General features: G+C 44.8%; 1 protein-coding gene across 3 annotated transcripts in view; it reads left to right on the plus strand.

Moving 5' to 3' along the window:
* LOC146553582 (zinc finger protein 521-like) overlaps positions 1–16552 on the plus strand; it is an 88615-nt gene that overhangs the window by 56966 nt on the left and 15097 nt on the right. For all 3 annotated transcript variants that reach the window (XM_085253472.1, XM_085253474.1, XM_085253473.1), the window contains one exon: positions 13672–13803. In XM_085253472.1, coding sequence (XP_085109598.1) covers positions 13672–13803 — 132 coding nt within the window. The remainder of the gene's footprint in view (positions 1–13671; positions 13804–16552) is intronic.

Genomic DNA, 16552 nt, shown 5'->3' on the forward strand with positions numbered 1-16552 from the left:
GCTTCATAGTCTCTCTAGAGAATTAAAAGATCCCTGCTGGCTTTGTGTGATATCTTAAGAAAGCTCTTTTTTGATCAGAGTAAAGACGCTACTTAGCTGCTGATACACTTTGAACTCAAGGAAGCGGTGTGAGAAGACAACAAGCAAAGTTGCAGTTTTAACATAAATGTCTTTATTTCCCTTTTCTTTCTTTTTTCTTTGTTCCTAGATAAGAGCAGTGCCCTCTACTGCCATGGAGACTGAATAACATGAGTGTTTCAGGGCAGTGTTTGCCTTCTGTTGTAGCCAGTAGTACTTAGGCTCCACTCTATTCTGTATTCTACAGTGTATGTGGAGGTATTAGCTCATAAAACCCTCCTACTGTCATATGAACCCACTGCAGTCCCTGAGCTCTATATGAACAGCAGGGCTCTGATACTTAGTCCCAAGCTGTTCCTGTTTGCCCAAAACGATCAGGCCTGGCCTCGTGCTCTCTACCTGATCTAGTTGACTGGGCTGTGTAAGTTAGGTAGGCAGTCCCTGTCTCCATCCCCCCTCCTCCCTCCCAATATGCACTTGGACCCGGGCTCAGGCTGCACCTTTTGTGTTCCACAGGGATAAGGGGGCCAGATGGAGGAATTTGATTAACCAGCAGTGGAGGACCAAATGTTCAATTGGATACAGAACCAGTTGGAAGACGGGAGGGAGCGAGGGATGAGGCGGGGTAGAGGGAGAAATCTAAAATGGCTGGTCATGTGCACCGGCCAACACTTTGCAAAGGGGAGCCCAAACAGACACTGAGGTGTAGTAATGCAGAAGCCCTTTTCCAAGTACCAGCTGGGCCTTTTAGGAGCCTCTATCCCCACAGCAGACACACGGCAGCCTCCAAGCAGCTTGACTTTACCATATGTGGAACTTTTTTATGCTCCACCTGGTTTCCCCAGGGGACCTGTGCCGCTGGGACGCCGGAGGCAGGTGAATTGCTCTTAATGCAAGGCACTGAATCACTAGGCCAACAACATGAGGGAAGTGCCTAGGGAGAGGAAATGGATCTGCAGAAAGACTGGCGCGGACTGGCGCGACCTTGGAGCTAGTGCCCGCTGTGCAGCAGAAAACTGTGTGCCGTGTCACTGTGCTTCATCTTTAATAATATCCACACTTAGATTTCTTGCACAACATTATGTATTATTTCACAAAGTGGTTTTTTTTCCAAAATGGAACTGTTCCATTTGTAAACTGGCTTTAGTTTAGAGCCTCTGTACTCTTGCCTGAATTCCCCCCCCCCCCCCCCCCTCCCATTTTTCCTATTAGCATTTTTTTTCTTAGAATAATTTACTGATTCACAAAGATTTTGGTTTATGTAATACATATTGTGTGCACTTTGCTAATATTTCTATGCACTCCTGCTTAAATCTAAGTTACATCGTAGCTTCAGTTGTTTCTACTCCTTTACATAGTTTGTGCTGACTTCCAGGACAGGTACTGTAGGTCGAATGAGGGAAAATTTGGCCAAGACAGTGAGGCTGTGGTCACTCTCCTGCTTGCACCTGTCTTACTGAGTCTGTGGCAAAAAGCCAGAGGTCAGGGGTCACCACAGGGGGCTGTCAAGGTCAAAGGTTTATCACTCTCCAAGGGGTCCTGGAGCCATCACTCAGACCCTACAGTACACACGATCTGCCCAGTTGAGGTTTTTTTTTTTTTTCCTTCCCTACTTTTTCTAATCCCTCCAAATGGCTCGGGCAAAACTCCTGACAGCAGCAAGAGAAACAAACTGTGGGGTGTGGAGCTCTAAGCCATCAGCTGGAGATTTCACTTTGAAAAGATTCCCTTTTACTCACTGCCCTTTCCACCAATCAGAGGGCTCGCCAGAGTCCAGGCACCCAGAGCTGCTGCCCTCTGACCCTGCCAGCGGTTGTTGGTTTATTTTGTTTGGGCATTTTGGAGAGGATGGGGCTGCTTTTGACAGTTCAGGCAGCAGGACTTGGATAAGGTCTTTAACAAAGACAGCCAGAGAGGGTGAGTTTCACAGCTCGAAAAAAGGCACAAGCTACCCTGAGCTGGTTTTTGCAGTTTCGGTACTGCACTCGTATTGCTGGAGAGGTTGTCATATTCATTGAGACATGTGGAAAATGGCCCATTTTGGAGGGGAAATAGGGGCCATTCATGCAAAGTCAATCCCATCAAGTAGACAGAAATTCCTCGATACCCATGTTTATGCAGCTGTGCCCGGCGATCAAATTACACCAACCCTCTTGTAACAACCTCGCCTCCTTCTGCCCTTTCTGCTTGTTCCCCCTGACCTCCTCTGAATATGAAAGGGGCCTCAGATGGGTCTCGCCATCACCGGGGAGCAAGGGAGAGGCAACGAGACAAAAGGGGGCACCTAACCTAGAGTTTTACCTACCCGCAACAGTAATTGGGTCAAAGCCACGGAGCTTCCATGGGTCAGCGGAGGGGCCCGTCATATGAGGGGCACATAGGGGCAGTCAAAGAAGGCCCGTCCCCAGAGAAGAAGTACTAACCGTCATGCTGTAGCACCAACTCTGACAGACCGCAGGGAACGGACCCACCGCATCGAGCTTGTCAGCTGTTCCGGCAGCGCGGAGCGATCGTGGAGCGCTCCACTGGGAGTGTATTACTGAAGGCTTTTCTTCTCTGCCTCTGTGTTTTATTTTTTTGGGTGGGGAGGGCAGGGTTGCAAGTCTGTGTGCAAGAGGGGGTGTTGAGGGGTATAATTTAGAGCACAGAGGGAGCTTCGTCTCTCCATCTTATGATTTGGAGGTGAAGACAAGCGCCCTCGGGGGCCCCCTGTCAGAGCTTTTGGGCGCGCTCAATGCAGACTTCAATAAAAACACACAAAAAGAATTCCCCCACAAGGGCGCCCGGCTGAATTGCTGACGCCAATGTAAAAGATTCAGTTTTCTGTGAATCATTTAGTACAGCGACCCTGAGCTCTCTACACAACGTGACAATAACAGGAAACCCCCCTCTGTCCTCCTCATCATGAAAAAACGAGACTTGCAACAAACCCGGAGAATGCAGAATTATTTTTTTCACACATACAATTTCACACATCGATCACCCTCTGCCACTCCTCCATTTTCCTCTTCCCCTCCCATCTCTCACTCCTCTTCTCTTTCCTTCTCTCACTGTATTCCTGTCATGACAAATGTCAAACACAGTCAGTTAGGAGAGCGGGGTTTTTTTTTCTAACCCTTTTTTTTCCTTCTTCTTCTTCTTGGTAACCAAGAGCTTGCCAAGACGAATGTGCGCTGGGACAAGACTGCTGCAGAAGCATCACATTGGAGCATCAGCATCAGATATTTCTGTGAAAGTAACAGAAATGTTTGAAGGTGTTGTCACAAGCTCACAGGTTCCTGCTGTTTGTGTGCACCAGAGGGAAATGGCGCCTTCTCAGCCCTTTTGTCTCCTCCCTCCCCATTGTTGTTTTTAAACTTATTTCTCTGTTTAGTTGTTATCACTTTTATTGTGGTTAAGAATCTCAGCATGGCTGTTTTTGTGGATTTTGACAGAGGGGGTTGGTGTTATAGTCAGAGTTAAAATTAGAGGAGTTGCTTTTCTGTGTGACTTGGAGACATGTCATCTTCTGGAAGCAGTGGGGAGTCTGTCAGTCACAGCCATGGTGTGTTTTAATCATCTCTGTCCCACTTGGTGAAGCGCTGACGGTTAGAGTGAGGGTTACCTCCCCTGGACAATACCAGTATGCTAGAATCTCATACACTCTGATGTCAGACATAGCAACCAGTTAAGAAATATGAGACGTTTCTTCCTCAAGTTAATCCTGCAAATTCAATGGGGGAATCAAGCAACGTCTGGTGAATCTGAAGATATATCACGAGTGCGTTTGAAGGGTTTTCTGATCTTTCAAAAGATATGACAGCTGGAAGGAGATTGGCAACAAAATAGCAGGAGTTTGTCACTATAATAAGAGCATGACGCTGATAGAATAATCAAAACCCACGACATCTTAGAAGCTTAATGAGTGGGGGCTCCCCCCAAGCGAGCAATAATAATAGTGTTTTGTAATTCTATCGCCATTATAATGATACTCTAAGGAATTTTAAATAGACATTTCTTTGTAAAACAAAGTAGGTTAGACTGCAAATTATATTTTCCATAATGAAGCAGCTGTGACTACAAGCATGTATTTACAGTGCTTGCATGTGACGACGCCATAAGAGTTAGGCCACACTGGCCTTTTTTACAGGACGCCCATCCTGCTCGTTTTCCTTTAACCCCTATCTGAGCATGCTCCCTGCTGTCCTCTCCAGAGATATGGATTCTCATTTCTGAGAGCATCCTCTGACAGTCTTAATGGACAAGTATTCTCTACGAGGATCGGAGAGCTCTCGCTGAAAAGACTGCTCTCGTCATCGCTGGAATAAGTACGTTTTTCTCCTCTCCTCTTCTGCCCCGAACCCATCTAAGGTTGCTTTTAAGGGGCAGAAATTAAACCGAGCCTTCAGAGAGCAATGAAAACAGAAAACAAGGGTGGAGAGCGGATGCTTTTGATGCCACCTTAATGTCAAACAAGCACTGTACAACAGAAAGCATTTAAATATTAAAGGATAAATTGCAAATGCATTAACAAATATGAATCCTAAATACCGTTTTCGTTCGCAGATGCATGACATAAGCCACTAAATTGAGCTTTAAACAGAAGTACTTAGAAAAATATTCCTGCAAGGCCCCAAGCAATTAGTCCAGCTGCCTGCCTTTGTCCACCTACCCATTGTGTTCTTTGTAAAAACCATTCTCTTACACCTCCACTTACTCCATCCTTTGAGACGCCATTGGAAATCCAGGGCTCTGAGTTGAACCCACAGTTGGTTTAAGTGTAATGAAATGTATGTCATGTCTCTGGCTCGCTCCCTCTGGCTTCCCCTCACCCCTGGCCCCCTGAAAGCACTGCCTTTGACAGGAAGGCCTCTGTGGCTTCTGCTGCAGTGATCTTTAGCCCCTTCAGGTCCCACTGACTATTTAGGATGTCCCTGTGATTTGAGGGTGGACTCAACCGTCCACACATGTTTCAGAGCACCAAGTGATAGACAGATAATAGACAGATAGATGAGAGTGGGAGCCTTGGACAGCTAAACAAGCCCCGTGGGAAATTTTACTCTGATTCCCGACTGCATTTTATAACAAATAACCTCTATCCTGTTACTATTTATTAATGTTTTACAGTACGCTTACGGAAAACACCAAGTTGGCTATGCTTATCATACGCACTGGGAGCCTAGCAATGTGCACATTTACTCTGCGGTTTATGCTGTTTATCTGTTATGTGTGTTCTGTCCTACATTGTGCACATTATAGAGACCCCATGGTAACAGAAGTCAGATGCAGTGTCTGTAAGAGGACCCAAGCTGAGCCATTTCAGATGATGCGCATTTAAATTTGTACATATATTGACTATGGAGTTCTCCGTTTATTTATCATACATTCAATCTTTATGCAGATGAGGGTGAACGCATCATGCATGGCACACCTAGGTTGCATCTCGATGTGTGTATCTTTATGAGGCTTTTTTTTGTTTTCTTTTTTTATTTACCTAAAGCTTTGTGAGCGTGAGACTCTTATGTGTCTGTGCATGGATATTGCAGCTTGGAGAGCGTGTGCATGTCCACTATATTAGACGGAGCGTGCGAGGGGTGCCTCAGCGTGAGTGTACTGCTGTCTGTTCAGAGCTCTCTGCACCAGCAGGGTGCGCCATTCCAATTTACCCATCAGCCGTGGAGGTAGGGGGTAAAAGTGCGGGGCAGCACTGTCGGAGATTTCACATTCGAGGGACGAGATTACCAGTCAGGGGACCCCTGTGTGGAGGTGATGAGGGAGGGCGACTGCAGGGGCACAGTGTGAGGGAGTTGGGGCTGATGGAGGATGGGGGAAGGGGGAAGGGGGAGGGCAACAAGACTCCAGCACCACCCTGGAATCCATGGGCTCTCTGTTTTCTGGGGAGCATAGCTGCCAAGCTGCACATCTGTTTGACACCAGGCGCTGTGGTATGGCAGTCAGGGGCTGTCTGTCCCGATTCACGTCTCTTCGCCCTCTAGTTTGTTGTAAGGATCTGGACAACTTTTGAAGCCTATCTCTTTTGAAATCCTTCTTAAAACTGTGCAGGTTTTTGGAAAAGAAAACCAAAAATAAAGGACAGATGGAGTCTCACTTTCATAACAGCAAATATTTATACTTCTACAGCTCTCTTTTTTTATTTCCTCTAATCACATGCTCGTGAAAGATTTGTATATCCTAAAACTCTGGAGCATAATCATGGCATTAAAAATCATCTTTAGCAGTTACCTCAGGCCCACAGACCAAGCCTGCTTTTGGCTGTACTCACTCAGTCTGTATTTGAGTGTCAGCCAAGTCAGCCGTGGCTGCTCCAGAGACCCAGAAGTCTGTTGGGGAGACAGGACATTCCAAACAGCATAACTCATTCTTTACACCATCTCCACCACTATTAGTTAATTATATGCAGGTGTTTTCCTTTCTGCTTTTTTTTCATTGTTGTTTTTTTTTTGTTTGTAGATCTAATAAAAATGTGACCAAAGTACATAAAGCCAGAAACACGGCGAAAAAAGAAGGGAGAGATAGTGTTGAGGAAGTGGCTGAATGTGCTGCATGAAGCAAATTATTGCCCCCATGTAGATTCATCAGTTCTCCCTGCTGGATTAAGGAAGGGCCTTTCTAATGAAGTTCGCCCCGTCAAAATGAAGGGACTAATTCTGATTTAGCTGAGGTAATGAACTTCCCCTCTCCTAGTGAGAGCAGCACCATGGGGTGGTTGTGCAGGGGGGGTGGGGGCAAAGGAGAGTGGCAGCAAGAGAGAGGGAAGACGAGACGGAAGAGAGACATGGAAGGAGGACAGATAGAGCTAGAAGGGAGAGAGAAAGCTAGGTGGAGAATGAGGGGGAAAAAAATTATGCAAAACGGCTGTCTCGTATTTGCTGAGATGTATTAAATTTCCAGTGCGGGTGCCTGTGTTATATAAAATTATGTTAATGTCTTGTGGCCCGCTGCGAATGGCGGCTTGCTGGTCCTGAGCATGCGTGGCTGGCCGCTACATGGAGCGCACTCAGTGGGACTCAGCTTTTCTATTAAGGAAAACCTCTAGACACCTGATGATGAATTCTCTCTCACCAAATGTTCCCCCTTTTTTGTGTCGAAAATATGAGCGCTTTTCTAAATGACTTTGGAGAGCCTGGCGTGGCGCTTGGCGGCCTCCATCGAGCAGGGGGGAAAGGGGTGTGGGGGGGGGTCCCTCTGCAGCAGGCTAAGGGAGTCAATTAAGGCAAGCGCTGATAATTATAAGCCGGCAGAACGCAGAGGCTGGCTAATTGTACAGTGTTCCATGCCGCGAGCCCAGCCATGGGGCCTCTGCTCAACGCTCTCCTTCCCTGCTCCATTGTGCGGACCTCAAACCCCATAAACCCACAAACCTCGGCGCGACAATGCCACAGTGAGGCTACCAAAAAAAGCCGGTCATGTGTCCATAATGAACTTTTTACATTCAGGCCACTCACTCTGTCGAGACCTGAAAGAGAGTCTGGTCTGTATTCACATCTCATGTATTTCTTTTTTGCTCTTTTACGTTACTTTTACTTTCCTCGCTGTTGTGTTTCTGTTCTTCTTTGTAAAAAAATTTTCCCTCACTTTGCGAAGCAACTTTCATAGAGTACAAGATCCTTGGAAAGTCAGGGCATAGTCACTTGACCTTTGTTTCCTTCTAACAAGAAAAAAAGCCCAGCAGTTTAGAATAGGCACGTATAGAGTAAATTAGAGCATTTCAGTGTAGAATGGTGTTTGTGTGGCTGCAGGGGGTCCGGCACTCCATGCAATCCATCTCAGCAGCCTGCACTGTTTGTCCCCAATGGACCTCCGTACCTGCCTGCAGCTGCAGCGCCTACATATCATTCGTTAACAAGTATTCGCCTCTTGCCTTTGTTGTTGTAGATTTCTCCCTTTTCTTTCTTCTTCTGTTCTGTCTCCGTGACCTGCACACTGTTCATTTGACCGAGTTTTAGCCATTGCGGGCTTTAGCTGCGAGAATTGCAGGTAGCGTGGAAACACAAAATGGCAGCGCATTCTTCAAACGGTACTGCAGATCCAAATCCTGCTGAAACGCCAGCTTCATCTGGTTTTACCAGCTACTCTCCCTTTGGCAGACTGAAGAGTGAAACATTCAATTCACTGTTTCAAATCTAAAATTATCCGTAAGCACAAAAACTGAAAAATAGACAGTGTTCTGGCCACTACACCAGATATTCCAAGATATCTGGACTTATTTGAAATATATATATATATATATATAATATATATATTCCTGGATGAGAGGCAACAGGTCTGCATAATTTCCGTCCAATTTTTCTTTTATGTAGTTATGTAGTCAAGTTATCATAAAGGTGAGTCATTAAACATAAAACAAAGCACAGAAGGCTCTGCACAAATACTGGCGTTCATGTAGTCAGTGGCACACAGACTCTTTTGCATAACTGGCCTCAGGTATTCTAGTAGAAAATGGTTTAATGTATTGTAGTAATTCATAGCGAAGCGGTGTCCTTAATAATTCAGTAATGACTGTTAATTATAGCCTTTTTCTATATATATATTACATTTTTATTTACATATATAAAAATCTGAGCATTGCTATATACATGTGTAGGGAATCGGAGCAAATAGCTCAACTAAAAATGTCTGCTCGTTGTGCTTATGGAGAAGGAGAAAAGTCCTTATGCTTGCATCCCTCTTGTTTTGTAAAACCCAAAAGGTGTTCTAGTCGGCTAAACCTTTTGTAACACCCATTCAAGCGTTACGCATGTTTATCTCGACACAAAAACCTGCCAGTTTGGTGTTTCTACCTCTGGCGTGGTAGCCAAGGGAGCTGTGAAGCGGTTAATGTAGGCGCAGAGTGGCTGATCCTAGCAGGAGCCTAGCCCTGCTCTGATTAGCACCTCCAACGAGCTGCCATGCATCAGAGCTGACATTCTCCGAGAGTCATGTTCCCCCAGAATCCTTTGCTCTCGCTGTGCGAGGGCGTCACCACTACTGACATGTCACAGCCAACAATCTCACTTCACCTCTCATTCTCCCTCTGGAGGTTGGAAAGCAGCATCAGCCGCGCTCCAGCGTTGGGACCCTGACATGGGGGCTCAGCTTATCTTTTTTTTTTTACTTCTTTCTTGCAGACACAGGCTATATCTTTTCCACGCAGGTCTTACTACAGTACCAACACCTTTCATTTTGTATTGTAGTAAGTTCTCCAGTATCTCGATTCCATTAGCTAGCTCAAACACATTACCATCACTGTTTGTGTAATGCATTAGGTCTTTGATGGAGTGTGTGGAGGGGTTGGGGGGATTTTACAATGCCTGAGTAAAATCTTATACTTGAATCTCAAACATTTTGCACTTGATTGACTCTGTCCTTCTAAAACTGTGGAGGCAGGAGATAGATATTAGTGCTGTTCCCCCCGGGCAGTTCTCCAATCAGCTTCAGTCCAGGGGGAGTCCATCCCTTTGCGTTCCCACCTACAACCTCCCTACCCCCACATGCTGCATTCACCAGGCCCTAATGGGTGTAGCAATACTTCTGAAATGAGTTTATTCCTTATGAGCAGTGCCTCCACCTCAAGAGAGCGCACCACACAGAGGTGGAGTCAATTTGTATTCACCCATAATTCCCTGGGCCTTAATCACTCTGATTTTCCTCCCATTATCTGTTAATGGATAGTTCCCGCGGAGAGAAGAGAGAAGTAAACCCACCTACTGTTTACAGGCCTGAAGCTGTCTACTCTGCTACCATCCACAATCCCATGGTGGGTTGTATATACAGCAGTGAGTCCGCTGAAAACCGAATCTTCTTGGATTATTAACATATAACTCCAATATGTGGCTGAATAGCAGGAGACAGATGGTGGAATAGAAACCAAACTCTTGCTAAAGGTGAAATTCCTCATAAACAAGATTGTTCTGAAAATAAATGTAAAAAAAGGCATTTCTGTTTTTATGGCCAGGTTTGGCAGCTTAGAAACTCAGCACTGACCTGTTAGTTATAAATCGACCCCCCCCCCCCCCCCCCCCCCCTACACACACACACACACACACGCATTCTTCACGCATTCCCTGTGATTACTATGGTTGTTGTGCCTGTATCTTGTTTAAAACAACCACTAAATATTCCCAATTTGTTCCCCCAGTTGTTTGCTCATTACTTTCAGCGCAGAAGTGCCTTGATTGATGCCGTTAATATCATCTGCTTTGGCGACACGAGAAACACGGGCCCCTGTGAGCCTGAGCTTCAGAGAACTGTTCATTATGCCCCAGAGAAGAGCGCAGATCTAAGTATCAGATTTTTCTTGTCCAAAGTCAAATGCTGAAAGTGGTCCTGAATTCCCTTCGCATTCTCACTGCTCCTCGGCAGAATTGTTTAAAGGGAGAAAGGGGCAGTGGTGGTGAGGGAAGCGGTGGCGTTGGAATGGAATAAGCTGAGGGAGAGTTTTTAATTAAGCAATGCCCTGCGATATACTTAATTACACATTATTGTCAGAAAGTTAGAGCGCCTTTAGTTACATCGGTTTCAGTCACTGTCAGCTGACGGCTGTGCGTTTGTACTCTTAAGCACAATAAAACATCTATCAGAATCGCAGGCGCTTTTACCGCTGCCTTACAAAATTCAATATGCTGCAGCTGTGTCGCTGTTACATAAAGAGTTCACTAAACTATGCAAGCGAGACCTGCAAGCCCCAGCGTCCCAAACAACCTTCAACGGCACATGAACTTCAGCCTGGATACAAAAAAAGGGAAAAAAGTAAACAGCGCAGAGAAATAAAGACCATTCTTTTTGAGAGTAGTTTTTTCCTCTCCCCCTCTCCTGTCCTCCACATGGGAGAGATATTAGGCGTTTGTGTTTTAAGGAGCTGTGAAATACATAAACCATGAGCCACAGGAACGCAAGGCCCTGTGGATATGCAGATGGGCTTACTTTGCTGGTGTCAGGGATGCTTAGAGGGAGCAGACACAGGAGCAGTTCTCATCTAAAGGATTTTCTTAGGAGTGCGGAGGGACAGGGTGGTGGCAGTGGAGAACACCCGGGAGACTCTGAAACAGAGAGTGGGAGGAGGGAAAGGGAGAGAGATGAGGATAGAGAGAGAGGGCTGACAGTCCCCTGTGGCCCTGTAACTATATCCAGAGTCTGCTCGGTGGATAGAGAGGGGTGGGGGCTCACGCAGGGCCATGCTGATTGGGCAGCCCAAGAGAAGGGCTGGGGGAGCAACAGGAAGTGACCTCAGCCCAATGAGGCAGCTATAGGGGCGAGCAAGCTGACTTCCTCCCTTGGCTCTCACTAAGAAACAAGCTGCCAGCCTGATTCAACCCCTGTTACACTGCTGAATACAAACCCAGCCCTAAACAGGCTACATTAGAGGTGCTAACGGAGCAGAATTTGCTTGTGATAGGCCCTCACTTAAACCTCGTTTTCCTTCTCAGTCGCATATCCTCAACACTAAAAGATATTATATATCAACAGTGGCGTCATCTTAATGTTGACAAATCATGTGAAAATTAATACTTTGACTCCACAAGTATAAGTAGCTTTGTGGCCAAAAGCCTTGTGAGCATTGTGGCCACATAAAGTGCCTGTAGAGAAATCATTCTAAGGCATGGATTTGCTAACAGTAAGAAAAAAACAAAATTGCTCCTGTATTCTTTAAATTGGGAACATTCTGTTTCATTTATATCTGTCATTTTCACCTGATGCACCTGCTCACAGACACAGTCACACACATGCACACATGCAAGGTCAGTCAGGCAGGTGCAGAGTTATATGCATAATGAAGCAGGCCAGGTCTCCAAAGGGACCGCATTGTGCACTAGGGTCAAATGAGGGCTGCACATATGGCAGAAGAACAGATCTGTGCACGCTGCAGCAAGGTTGACCTTAGTGTACACTGTCACACAGATAAGCAAACTGAATGGTGATCAAAGAGGACAGTGATCCTCTTGCACGGCTGCGTGGATGCGCTCGTGGCAAACACCCCCTCCCCTTCCCCTCTTTCGCTGATGCCTGCTGCTACACTCAGATGCACATGTAGGCTACAGAGTATCTCATCTGTCAAATGCATGATTGCAGAACACAGCATCAACTCTTTCCCTTTCAAACTACCATGAGCTGCTTTGATCAGCTTTTACCTTTTGTGAGACAGACATACAGGAATGTTGTCTGTGAGCTTGTGCTGATGCACAACTAATTTGGGTTTTTTTAGGTTTCAGACATCATATTAAAGGATATGCATGATGAAAGAAGATTAAGAAGAAAAAAAATGGAAAAAATGTGTTATAGTAAAAACTGCAGTGTACTGCAAAGAGCCTGACACTGTAGGAGATGTTTTCATTCCTTTTTTTTCCAGAATATTGGGGTTATTGGGTCACAGTTGTCTCTATTTGTCAGTATCAGTCGATGAGTGCAAACACTGCGATACTGCCTATTTTTATGTCTAGTTTCAGCTTTAAGAAATTCAGAAAAACATTTTAGAGCTAAGGCTTTTTTTTCATTCTCTAATATTTTAGAAATAATTGCCCAGTATAGCTTAAAATGTGGTGGCCAAGGTGACCATATTCTTGGAAAGCTTTGCTTTTCAGATTACTTGTTTGCCAAATTTGCCTAAAGCATGTTCAACTAACCCTCTACCTGGACCCACCAGGAATCAAGCTCTGCACAGCTGTTTAGGTGGATTATGTATACATGCTTCTGGCACCCAGGGTCTATGCGGTGAGCACTGGGCTGCAGAGACCTGGGGATAAACCATGGCTGAGTCCCAGAGGTATGCACCCCCGCCCCTTTGCCGTACAGTAGCAAGAGTTTGATCGAGCACTAGTCTGGCAGAGTGCATAAGCCTTTTATTGACACACTGGAGATGGGCAGTTCTCTAAAAGTCTGAGTCAGCAGATTGTTGTGCTGCAAAGAAATGTGCAGGTCTACCACGATGACATTTATTTAAGCTATCATTGGCTGTGGTTGAGGTAGTCAAATGTTGATATAGACATTTGGGTATTTTTAAAGCAAAGAAGATAATCTGTCGTGCAAGTGAGCGTGCTGTAAAGGAGAGTTGGGTTTATACGAGTTGATGAGAGCCGAGATCAGGGACATATAAGTAAGGTTTGAGAAGCATTTTTTCAGTTATTTGGGGGGGGATTTTGTCCTTGAAAAACTGATAATGACCCTCTGCACCGTTTGACATGCACTGTTTGACTATTGTTGATTTATTTTTGATTCGCAGTCTGCGAAGCACATATGACTCTTTCCTCCTCCATTTAGACTTTGCAGATTTATTTTTATGTAAGTTGATGAAAAGAAAAGGGAAAAAAAGATGACACTCGCCATGTTCAAAGTGCAAGCCCTCGTCTGAGCTATTAGGACCCCAGCTGGTCATCCAATTTATGCCTGATGGGAGCAGATCACACAATATTTTTTTTTCCTGTTTGAGTCATGAAAATCACAGACACAAGAGTGTTCCTATAAATTTGTTAAATTTAAATTTCATGTTAAAAGGGAAGAGGGAAAAAAGGACCAGGACAAAGTGAGATCTCTGCAACTCCTCAGCCATTCATGCTCTGCTTCTTCCGCCTCTTATGGTTTTCTGCGTATTTTCTTTTTTTTGTTGTTTCTTCTCTACAGAGGAAGGATTGAACCATGAATGCAAGCTCTGCAGTCAGTCATTCGACTCACCAGCGAAGCTTCAATGCCACCTGATTGAGCACAGCTTTGAGGGCATGGGTGGAACCTTCAAGTGCCCGGTCTGCTTTACAGGTGCGTATTGTGCATGTGTTTGTGTGCATGCAAGCGTGTGTGTATCGTGCAGTATCAGCCCAGTGAACACATGGAAAGATTATAAATTAAAAGTTTTTTTTATGTTAACTTTTCTAACACAGTTACATTTTCAACAAAGCTTCTTTGCATGTTTTTTCTTTTTCGCTTTGAAGGCAAATGGGTTCTAAATGAGTTGGGAAAGGTCGATCAAGCAGGCCAGCTAAAGCTAAGAGCAGTTTGCTGCATGTGGATTTTTATTTAGTCAAATTGCCTCCAAATCAAGGCCAAAGAAGTGTCATGAGGTGAGAGGGGGAGAAAGAAAGAGAGCAGGGGGGAAGGCAGTGTGAGCTGAGGGGAGATGGGGGATTGAGGAGTGGGGAAAGAAAAGGAGATGTGCTAATTGTGGATGGCAGTGGTGCTGATAGCTGTAATGATCTCATCTGTCTCTGTGCGTGGAGGTGGAAGGACCGGACTCCTCCTGAGAGGATAGCGCCCTCCTTCAGTGTCAACAGGGTTAACTATCTCTATAATGAAATCTGCAAAGTCGTTAACTTCAGCTCTTCACTCTTTCTCCCATCTCAGCTCTTTACTCTTCCTAACACTTTTTTGGTCCTCAGCTCATTTCCCCCTCTTGTGCTTCCTGTAACCCCCCATCCACCCATTGCACAAAAACTAATTTGTCTCTCCTTCACTTGTTACATCAATTAACATCATTAGTTCACATTTTGCGCGTTGCTCAAAGTTGTTTTCACATCTTTTTTTTTAACTCCAGATCCCCCTCACATCGCCGCTCCTTCTTCCTTTTCCTTCTTTCTCTCCACTCCCCTCCCTCTAGTCTGCTCCACTTCTCTCATTGCTGTTTTGGCCTTATCTCTCTTTTAGGAGAGGCCTATTGATATTTCCCCACCCCGAACCCCCCCCCCCCCCCCCCCCCCCTCCTCCTCCTCCTACCCCTCACAGGGGTCTGGGCATTTAATATACAGAGCATGCCTCCTTCATCTGAGCCTTCATTTTCCACCGCCGGCTTTGACAGACAGGTCCCCCCTCTCCCTCTGCGTCCATATCGATCACGGCGCATGAGAGAGAGGGATGCTGGGAGGGAGAGGGGAGGAGGGAGAGACAGAGTACACCCTCAGGACAGCGGTCGCAGTGCAGACAGACAGATGGGCGAAGGCCTATGGTAGCGGGGAAGGAAGGCTGTGGAGAGTATGGGATGAACAGAAAGGCCTCCCTCTGTTGGGGATGCAGGGGACAGGCAGACTGAAGTCAGAGCACTTGGAGAAAAAGGAGCAGTTGAGAGATTGGCTAAACAGCTGAATGTATCTCTTCAAGCTGAGCTTGACATAAAGTAAAGAAAAAACACTTGTTTAACACCCTAACATAACTCTACTTACAGTATATTGTCAGATAATATGCACTAAGTTCGTTTTTTTATGTGCTTCATTTCATGGACTTTTTTGGATTTTTTATCACTACACAGAGTAGTAGAAAAAGTTAATTACAACTTTTCATCGATAGAACATACATATTAAGTTAAGATACCAGTAAATTTAAGCAGCAAAAAACAAAATAATGTTTTCTATATATTTCTTTGTGTTTTACTGACACTTAATGGAAACCATAGAAGCCATTTAACTTTTGCACTTTAGTACTTTTGTTGCATTGTTGAGGCAGTAATGATGTAAAAAAAATAGTTTTCTACTAAAAAGTACCACACAAAAGTACTTTAAAGTAAATAAAAAGTACTTCAGTGTTATCAGAAAAATGTAGTACAAAAATTGCAAAAAGGTAAAAAAACAAACAAAAAAAACAGCTATTATGTACATTTATGAATGAGTTCTTATACATATGTTGCAACATACTTGTCCAAAGTAGAGCTAATTTTAACTGTTAGTTTAAGGTAGTGCATTAACATATAACAAGATTATCCGGTGATTCATACATAAAGTTGTAATATACAGATATCAAGTGATAATGGTAAATGAAACGGTTATATTCACATCGAAACACTTTAAAACAATACTTAAGTGTATTACCAAATAGACTGAAGTACTTTTTACTTCTGGTCATTAAAACTGTTTTGTTTTCAGGGAACGCTTTCTAAAATCAACCATTTTTGTTTGCACCATTTTAAATCCATATTTGCATATTAAAAGGATTCCCATTTTAGGTATAATGATTGGAACATGAACATGAAAGCAAAACTTTGATCAAACTAGGTGGTGGAGGTAGTAGTTCCTGGGTTATTGAGTCCGCTTGATTAACAAGGTTACTCTTTGTTTAAAAGATCATCCCCCCGTGATGCCCATGTTTTAGTTTGATCTACCCCCATGCGACCTGAAAAACGCAACGGGAGGTAGAGAATGAATGTCATTCTTTGACACACCTGATTACTCTCAATCCACACCAATGGGAATGGCGAGAGGACAAAAAAAAAAAAAACCTAGCACAAAACAGACCGGAGCAGAAGTATGGAGCGGGGGGGAAGTAAGTTGTCGATGGTGGATGAGGAGAGACAAAATAGAAGAGAAAAGGAGACAAACTTAGAGGAAACTGAGAAGGTTGCAACTGGCAAGTTTGGATGTGAGATGAAAGGAGGGAAGTGGAGGAGGAAAAGAGAACTGTGTAGGGGAGGGAGGGTAAATGGAGAGAGGTCCATAAGCCCCTGGATGATGAGAGAGAGGCTGACTCTCCCAGGACAGATTTGACAGGTTTCAGAAGTGGGGGAGCCTGCAGCTAGAAGTGTCTG

This window comes from Mchenga conophoros, linkage group LG18, assembly GCF_057382185.1.
Source record: "Mchenga conophoros isolate Kocher_MC1m ecotype Shallow Benthic linkage group LG18, M_conophoros_male_GT1.1, whole genome shotgun sequence".
NCBI lineage: Eukaryota > Metazoa > Chordata > Actinopteri > Cichliformes > Cichlidae > Mchenga > Mchenga conophoros.